A 9,656-nucleotide genomic window follows, 5' to 3' on the forward strand; every position below is an offset into this window, starting at 1 on the left:
TGGTTTGTACTTGGTACTGGGTGGTTGTGATGAGTTTCCCTCGTTTTTGAATGAGTTATTAATTTGGACTCTTTGCCTGCCATATATTTTCCTTTGCACAATTGATGAAAAACGTGTCGACGAAAAAGTTCCTCCCCTGCCTGCCTTCGCCTTAGTGGTAAAAGCAATTTGATTGTGTGATGTCACCTTCACCCTTTTTTCTCCCCTACAGCGGTAGATGATTACGTGTATTTTCTTTTTCAAGGGTTTTGGGTAGACGAAATTTAGGCATATGTTATTCATATTCCATTTTTTATTATTTATATTCCCCATAATTTGTTTTATCATTCAATTTAATAAATGAAAACTATATGAATAGAATAATAATGAGAGTTTGACTAACAAAAATGGAAGTACAAATAAAATATTTCCGAAAATTTATTGTGCCTGTATACGTGGAGATAATTTGTCGGGAAGCCAAATGCATTTACCTTACTCCATTCGATTTGACGAAAGAGAGAGATTTTTTTCCCCTTAAGAATAATCGATACAAGTGCCTCCTCTTTATTAGTTGGATAACTTCTTAACTAGTAGTACAATGAAAAAAAATAAATTAATTAATAACTACAAAGATGGATTCATATAGTTACATCATCAGACTGTAACTTCTGCATTGACTAGTTAAAGGCCATCCCAAGAAGAGGTGCCAATAAATCAGATTAGACCACAATGCTGTGGCCGGAGAAGAATGGGAGTTTTTCTTGCTAAACACAAAATCTGGGTCCATTGTACGATGCATCTGTGACAATTAATGTGATGCCCTTTTGCATGTCTGCAGCTTCGATTACACCCTTAATGCCTTTTCTTTATTGGGTTCTCAGGCAGCCTTGGCAGAGTCAAACGCGTGCTCTTTTTGAAGCCAGAAGCTCACTAAAAAGGAGTCGACAACAATCTACATATGGATGATGCTTCATCTCAGGTGACATAGGCATAAAAACAATAATATACATATATAACATATATACACATGAAAGAGCCACGTGTATGACCTGGTTCAGATGGGCTGCAACACAGGGCAGAACCAGCAAACCGGATTCGCCAAAAGCACCACCGAGCTGCTCTACAACGGCTACCATCACAGGCAAGGTTTTCTGCAAAACCACACAACAGGGTGAAATTGAATCAACTGTACTGCCATGTATTCTATGCACATTGTGTCCACAGTTGCATCCAGCCACCCCATAAGAATTGTACTGTAATCGAATTTTCTACATCTTTAGCTCTGCTAGTGTAATGCTTGACCTAAGAGTAAATATGCAGCATTAGTAGTCAAGCGCGTCACCTGACTTGCAACGAGTAGAAGAGCAGAGGTATTTTCTTTCTTTGCAAAAGCTGACTTGCTGCCACCACAAATTGTTGAGAGGATATGGATAGCAAGACCATTAAACACTAGCAGGAGAGCATGCAGAAGCCTACAATATAGAAGTTCAGTCACCTCAATAGGTAATTCGTAATCAAAGCCCAGTGAGCTACATGTTCCTCTAAGTATTACCATTAAAAGGTCCTTAAAACCTATCTAATTGGCTAGAAATTGATCTCATTGGCATAATTCAGACTAGAGGCAAGCTTAGTACTAATTGAGCCACATTGTATCATAAATATAATTGGACAATTATGAGCTGAATAACCTCGTTTTGAGCAGTTCCAATTGTTATCGAATTTTGGATTGACAAGCAAGAATTATAAACCCCTTAACCAAGTAGTCAATGCACAAAGCTTGTTGACTATAACAGTACAGAAGAAGTGATACTTGTTCAAAGGGTGCCTGTCCATCAACAGATTGAATTAAGGTATTGTGATCCAAAGACTGGTTGAACATATAAGAAGGTAAATAAGATGTGTTTAGATGATTCGTTAATGTATCTAAAATGAGAGAGAGAGATGGCACAAATTTGTCCCTAGGGAATCACAGCTAAGGTCGGTGATGTGTAGAAATTCGTTGCCACCATCCAAAATTAACCAATATATGAGAAATCAACTGTCAGCACCAACAAACTAAAGAAAAACAAATGAGGAAATTTTTAAAAGGAATATCATACACTCCCATCCAAACAGCTAGAAAAAATACTGCTGGTTTGACCATTAAAAGCAGTGTTCTTGATCTGCTAACTTGTATCCAAGGGACCTGAATAAAATGCAAACATTAGAGAAAAAACACCATTTTACTTGAGAGAAAGAAAATCCACCAAAGCCATCTTTCATAATTCAGTTAACACATCTACTTCTGAAAATTGCCTTGACCATTATCCATTATATCAATTAATTTAAAAACAGGGGAAGTCGGTCAGGGGTCTAAACGATTAAGAAAAATTGAAAAGCTCAAATTTTACAGACACACAGCACAAGCTGAAGAAATATGCAATGTAACTATGAAAGTTAGACCATGACCCATTTAAATTAGCTAAAAAGAGAAAGACCATGTTTTAAGAGTGGCACTCTTATAACAAAAAAGAAATCTACTAGAAAATAATATGATTGACACAGCAATTAACATTTAATGCCTGCAAGGGACCCCTAATTTCCTTCTTCATGGTAAAAGCTGCAAAAAATCTACACCTATTATGAGAAAAAATCTGGACTCCACCCACTTATTTTGAAGAGCAATAATTACTTAATAATGAAGCAAACTTGATCTTCACACCCCAATACCTCAAGGCTCAAATTCTATTCAGGCCATATAAGCTACAGAATATATTCCAAGATAGAAAAAATTGCACATTCATGCTTTTTATACACTAGCGCTATCTAATGCAAGCCCAGAAGCAACTCATTCAAAAAGTAAGTACTGATTCTGGTCTTACTAGACTGAGAAAAACTGCACTCATCACAGACAAAAGTTTACGATTTTGATCAGCAAAATTTGCCACACCTGCAATATGACAAAAGAAACCTTCATTAACAGATGAATATGGTATCCAACTGAAGCATATTTATCTTCACACATCACAAGAAGCATAATCCAGTAAGCAGCCCTAATGTCAGCTTCCAGATGATGTGAAAAACCAATGGCATGGAATTCATTACTGTAAATGATGGGCAACGAATTTCATTAGATGAGTCAACTGGAGTTTGTGCCAGATGTAGTACATTGACGTTGGAGACAAGTCTAATCCGCTTTATCTTTAAGTCATGACATCTAGTTGAAATTACACTGCCAAAAACATTTTGCCTAAACGCATACCTTAACGAAATAGATTATTAATTGTGAAACCCCTCAGTATAAGAAAATGCCTACTTTTTCCAGAGCATGTTTTTTAACATTATAAATAACATATAATCAAATGTATTCCCTCTGTCCCAAAAATTGGGACATTTTTTGGGGAGGCAGCACTTTTTGTGTACAGTAAAATTGTGGGCTGCCCGTTTCGAAATCTTCTGGTCTTACCCGTGTTTGAATACGGACACCAGCCAACTAAAGACAAAAAGTCATAGGCCTTGTGAAAGTGTGCACGTGTTGTGATGGGCCATATGCAATTGTTTATTGTTAATTGATAGAAACTTGTCATTATTAGTGAAGGGTATAAAAGGAAAGTAGCATTGAGAGTTGTTTGAATTTTGCAATGAGACTTATTTTGGGACAGCAAAAAGGTGGAAACATGAGATTAACAATGGGTAGGGGGGAGTAAAAGACACCAGGAACTTAGAAGCTCATTAATAATTTGATTTCCATTATTGATGGAGAAACAAGTTTTCCAACTATAAAACCAGAGAGAGGAAATTTGCCAGGCAGCCACATGTAGGAATATTGACACGAAAGGGATTTTTTTAAAATTCTAATAGACAGGTTTAGATAGTGTACAATGTCACATTTTATACTACACAATTCCTATAGTACAGCCCACAGCAATTACTAAATGCTGAAGGATATATTATGCCAGACCACAGCAAGAAATAACAAATTTATCCACCTTGATACAGTGTCAGATTGTCCACCTTAAATCCAGAGAGAAAAGGCACTGTTGTTTTGAAATATTTACGGGCTAATACAATTGGGTTTGTCCGGGTGGAAGAGTTGGACTCATCCTTTGCTTTAAGTAAAGATATGGAAACTCTGCAGAATCCTGATGGTGTTCCATCTCAAATGGAACTCAACTGTTTTTGCAACTAGATTAATTGGTTTTCCTTATAGTCACAAAAGATGTGTAAGGGACTAAATGCCTGGTGATAACACCTTTGAACTTCAATTTATACTTCTCAAAGAATCTCAAAAGTCTAACGCCTTTAAACTTCAATTTATAATTCTCATAGAATCTCAAAACTCTAAACCCAGGGCACCATTCATTTGTGTCACTCAAGCACAACATGCTTGCCAAGGCCAAACATAAACTCAATTTTCTACTGAAGCACCGCTATGTCCACCCCCTTCCCCCCCCCCCCCCCCTCTTTCCAAAAAAAAAACCCCCAAAAAAAAGATTTTCTTGTATTTAAGAAGTTTTACAAGAATACTCACCTTTACATGACTCTCGAAGGGCCTGTTGAATGAGAAAAATCAATAAATCATTCCTGAAAAAAGATTTAAACACCAAAAAGTAATAGCCGCAACACTAAGACCACACACATTAAATAATTCCAGTGCAGGACCTACATAATAAACTATAAAAATGCGAAAAAAAGGGTCAATTCTGAAGCAACCTGATGCCATTTGTATATGTCTAACAATTGACAATTCAACAGTAGCAAGTATCTAACAATCACAAAAGCCAAAGCCCAAAAGTAGAGGAGGGGGGAAAATAAATCTCACCCACTGGCTTGAATATTTGTGAGGAAAGATATTCTCTCCTCCCCCAACCCCTTCCAACCTCCTCCCCTCAAAGTAAGCCTCAAGTTATTTTATTTTTCTTAAAATGCATGAATATTAAGTGGCTGTTCAAGACGTTATCAAAATCCTACCACCGAGCTAGTTGTGACGATTCATCAGGCATAGAGAAGCACAAAAGCAAGATCACATAATCCGTCTTCTCTGAAAGGAAAAACAAGTGGTTTCCAAACATAATAGATAGCTGAATCTCACAAACATAATACGAAAGGAGCTTCATAATACACCTGTTAGACTATAAGCGCGTAGCAAAATCCTTCATGATCTCTCATGTTCAACCTTATATCAGAAAATAATCGATTCCAGTGGATCAACCAAGCTAAAAAATTATGCTAATATTTCAAAGTAAAATCCATGTCCAACTCCTCCAAAGGAAGAATGTATCAATCCCAAATTGAAGGAAAAATACTTCTGCAGAAATAGTATCACACGGGTATCTCTTGCTAAACATGAATCCATGCTGTGCAGTATCTGAAGATTTATTTACCTTTCCTAAAATGAGAGGAACAAGAAGTGTGAGAATCAGGCTTCTGAACAACTGCTCAGTCGGAACAGATACACCGACTCCAGAAGCTATGAATTTTGAGATGGAAAACGGAATCTGAAATATAATAAGCTAGAGTCGGTACATTTTAAGCTGATAAAACATAAGCATAGAACAAAGTTTATCCACAAGAAATCAAAACATACACGAAACGGTTCAGATGCACTACAAAGTGATGGCTCTTGTGAAAGACTACCCAGTATGTGAAAATTCATAATTTTGATAAAATTATAGCTTTTTATTTAAGAAATATGGAGACATAGCAAATTATAACAAAGTGAGAGACTCGGAAAATGTTGAAAGTCTCAAGAACATGAAAACTGTTAAAAGAAATTTATAAAAAAAATAATTTGTATAAGTGTCTACATTGAAACAGGAAACAACAAAAACCTGATGTTTCAACTTTTTGTCATTTTAATCAATGATGGAACATTATAAATAATTATATAGCTAAAATATACTCTACGTGTATTTTCTGTTAGCCTCTTTTAAATGCCAATGAAACCATGTAAAACCACAAGACAGAGGGATATAAGTAGAGCTGACTACATTTCCCTTGTGAATACAACATAGTTTTGTGCCATGGTGGCTTTTTGTTCATACTGCCACCATGAGTGAGAATACTCAAAGAGGGGAAGAGAAAACATCAAAATTGATTAAATATCAAGCTAGAAGATAATTATCTATGACTTATTAAGTCAACAAACTTCAAAAGGCATAATGTAGCTAAATTTCAGAAAAAAATTAGGATATACCTTGAAAATCAGTGACAATACCAATAAAATTCAAGATGATACTACTCTTTAAACATAAAGGAAAATTGTTTCAGGATCCCATGATCACAATGATAAAACTTACAATTAAAATTCCTAAAAGATTTGATATAACTGTCATTGCAAGAGCAAGGGCAGAATTCCCACCAGCCAGCTGCATTTAGCAATATAAACCTGAAGTCAGATTTTGCAAACATATTTTTATTTTTCTCTTCCTTTATTTATTTATTTATTTATTTGGGTTCCTTTATTATCCTGTATAATTACTAAGAGCAGACTGTACAAGGAGACTGATGACATTCAACACACCCGAGTCAGTGCTATTCCACTTGATAATGTTGTTGGCATACAGCAAAATATGGCCAGTCCTAAAAAAAAAAAAGAGAATAGTCATATTTTTACCAAAGAAATAACAGAACAGTTAAACAGAAAGGGATTTAATTTAAGATGCTTATAGCACGCCAATTAAATAAAAAAACTCAGTAGGTAGTACTGCTACCAATGGGAGAACAAGAAAAACAATTCAAGAGCATTACTTTTTTCTACTATAGCTATAGGTAACTGGGAATAAGGGACAAAAGACCAAGAAAATCAAGTTCACTTTACAGGACACAACTAAGGATTTAGGTGAAGAACTTTCATTTTGTCAACATACAAGAGATGTAAAGAAGCACATTGTGAATAACGACAAAAAACTGTGGAAGGAAAATAGAATCCTAAAAGCAAGGCAACTTATCAAACCTGTAACAAATTCCTGTGGTTGGAGCTTAAGTAGTAATATAACCTTTGAAAAAAATGGAGTGAAAAACAAAATTGAAGCCTGCAATGGGAAAAATTAAAAAAGGGAGTTCAATCCCATAGAAATACAAATGTTGAACAGAATTTGATCTGCCATATGAACCTTAAAACTGTGACATAAGAAGAGAACAGATCCAAAATAAGTGGATTAATAAGTAGTAACGTGAATCTTATTAATCGAGAAGAAGCAAAAGAAAAGAGCAATATATAAGTTCCAAATTCCTCCACATATAATGGATTGTTTCTTTTCCATTTCGGCAAGTTAACATCCTGTTCCCCGATAGAAATACAAGATGAAAGAATAAAGACAAATTGAATTATTTAAGAGAAATGAACCTACAAAAACAAAAAATGGCTCATAAGTATTCAGGGTCATACAAGCCCAAATAGTCCAACTTGCCAAGCTTCAGCAGCGGCACCAATTTCATCAGAACGCAGTGTCAATCCTGTTTTGGAAAAAACATAAGGAAATACATATTTTGAAGTTTTATAACGCAATGACCAGTGGGACTAGCAGAGCATTCAACCCCACTGGGCTGGGGGTTTTCATCCTGCTCTCTCCAGTTCCCCTTAGTCAAAAGAACATAAAAAGCGATAAACAAGCACAAAGTACCTGAAATTACAAATATCCCAAAACTGCTAAACCTTGATAGATATAGTCTATCAGCAATACAACCAGGTGTAGGATTTGCAAGTCCTAATGCTACTCCACCGATAAGAGCTGCAAATTACAAGAAAAACAGATATATTAGCTCCTCATTTTTTGAGCAACAAGTCAAGTAAGTAGATCATTTTTTGTCCAACTAGTAAATGCTGAACTAAAAATGGCAATGTTATCAAACACAGAATTGTTCGATCAGCCAATTAAGAAGAGTATTACTGAAACAACTTGGACTCACATGCAAGATGTCATTATCTGTTACAGATAAAAGCATCATAAGAACTAGAGGTGTGCAATTAGCAATTTTCATTTCAGAGAAGGGAAAATCATAAGCATTACCATATTCGCACCAGGCAAAGTCAATTACAAGCATAAAACTTAGTTCATAAACTTGCCTAATGGAAGAAAATTATTGGACGCGAATTTCAACAATGATTTTGTCCAATTGCCAGCTTTCACTTGTGGAAGTTGCTCTTTACTTCCATCTCCCTAAATCAAATTCAACAATTTACTCATTTTTTGTTATATAATGCAGAGGAAAAAGTACACATTACAAGAATTAGATAGTCGAAAGTAAACCTGATGGGAGAGACTACTACTACTTGCTCTGATAGATTTGCTTGAAATGGGGAGGTGGATAAAGTGAACATCACACGAATTGCCACCTCCACTTAAACTCCGGCTGCCAGAGGGTGAGAAGGAAGTAATCGGGGATTGCACGCGCCGACGATGGCCAGGTGGAGATGTGATGGCCGGCGATTTGAGGCTTAGAGTTTGAAGTGTTCCCGCCATCACGATTGAACGCAAACAACGGCACAGCAATTCCAGGTGAAATGGAATTGAGAGGGAGAGTATAAGAAGAAGCGGCGGACCTGGGTGTCAGTGGTTCCGACAGTGAGCCAGCGCGACAGCCAAGCGTTTTTTCGTTTGCGTATGTGAGAGAGATTATCCTGACCCACCCGATTGATATCTAAGCAGGTTCAGTCGAGTAGAGTCGGGTCTGTCCTCAACTACTAAACACAGAGTTGGACCAAGCAAGTCCCTATTTTCAATTGACTTTAGCCTTTAGGATGAAAATGACTTTGGACTAGAGTATCCAGCGAGCCATCTTCGATGAAATTTTTATGCACATCGAGTCTCCTCTCTCTCTCTCTCACATAAATTAGGTTATAGAAATTCTATCGTTGTAATAAAAAAAAAAAAAATTAGAGTATCCAGCGAGTCCCTTTTTATTTTTTCTTCGCATTCATCTTATCGAAAGGAAAATCAACTTTGGACCAAGCAGGTTTTTGTAGAAAATGACTTTACGATGAAAATGACTTTGGACCAAAACATGATGGCAATTTTTCACAAACTCGTTTTGTGAGATTCTGCTATCTATTTAATGTTTGGAAACCACTTTTTCCTTTCACAGGAGACGGAGTATGTGATCTTGCTTTTGTGCTACTTTATGCCTGATGAACCGTCACAGCTAGCTCGGCGGTACGATTTTGATAAGGTATTGAACAGCCGCTTAATATTCATGCTTTTTAAGAAAAACAGAGAATAATCTAAGACTTACTTTGAGTTGACAGCAGGAGGTTGGAGTGGGCTGGGGGGAGGAGAGAAATATCTTTCCTCACAAATATTCAAGGCAGTGGGTTTACTTGTGGGTGAGAATTATTTCCTTCTCTACTCCTCTCTTCTCCTGGGCTTTGACTCCTGTGATGGTAATTTTTCACTAAATTCAGTTCATACAAATTATTGTTCTCAACACTTGCAACTGACAAATTTCCACCCCCATTTGAGACAAAACCATTTTGTGTTGAGTCATCACTTGGGTTGGGGTGACGGCATTGGTCTAAAAGGAGTACCCTTGAGCAAATTAGACATCGCCTTTCAGAAACCATAACCAGGAGTTTCCTCGAAATACAACACGCGTAAATAGCAGTAACGCGGAAATTTGCTTCAGTATGACCTCGCTAGCGTATGCATATGCATATGATCATAAGTTCCGAGCTATGAAGTTTTCCAGTTGTATGCGTC

General features: G+C 36.5%; 1 protein-coding gene across 2 annotated transcripts; it reads right to left on the reverse strand.

Moving 5' to 3' along the window:
* Positions 1-514: 514 nt before the first annotated feature.
* Positions 515-8,621, reverse strand: LOC113764091 (probable sodium/metabolite cotransporter BASS4, chloroplastic). 2 transcript variants are annotated; one of them, XM_027308147.1, is made up of 14 exons: positions 8,211-8,620; positions 8,027-8,120; positions 7,584-7,691; positions 7,349-7,416; positions 6,914-6,992; positions 6,482-6,540; positions 6,258-6,326; positions 5,343-5,456; positions 4,490-4,511; positions 2,841-2,908; positions 2,079-2,164; positions 1,322-1,451; positions 1,029-1,130; positions 515-931 (listed from the first exon to the last, which is right to left on the reverse strand). In XM_027308147.1, the coding sequence occupies exons 1-14, from the start codon at positions 8,421-8,423 to the stop codon at positions 857-859; spliced, it is 1,287 nt and encodes a 428-aa protein (XP_027163948.1). In that variant the 5' UTR covers positions 8,424-8,620; the 3' UTR covers positions 515-856. The 2 variants fall into 2 exon arrangements, with proteins under 2 accessions (XP_027163948.1, XP_027163949.1); XM_027308148.1 differs by lacking the exons at positions 2,841-2,908; positions 4,490-4,511 and having other exon boundaries at positions 8,211-8,621.
* Positions 8,622-9,656: the final 1,035 nt, after the last annotated feature.

Source organism: Coffea eugenioides, chromosome 2 (genome assembly GCF_003713205.1).
Source record: "Coffea eugenioides isolate CCC68of chromosome 2, Ceug_1.0, whole genome shotgun sequence".
NCBI classification, from domain to species: Eukaryota; Viridiplantae; Streptophyta; class Magnoliopsida; order Gentianales; family Rubiaceae; genus Coffea; species Coffea eugenioides.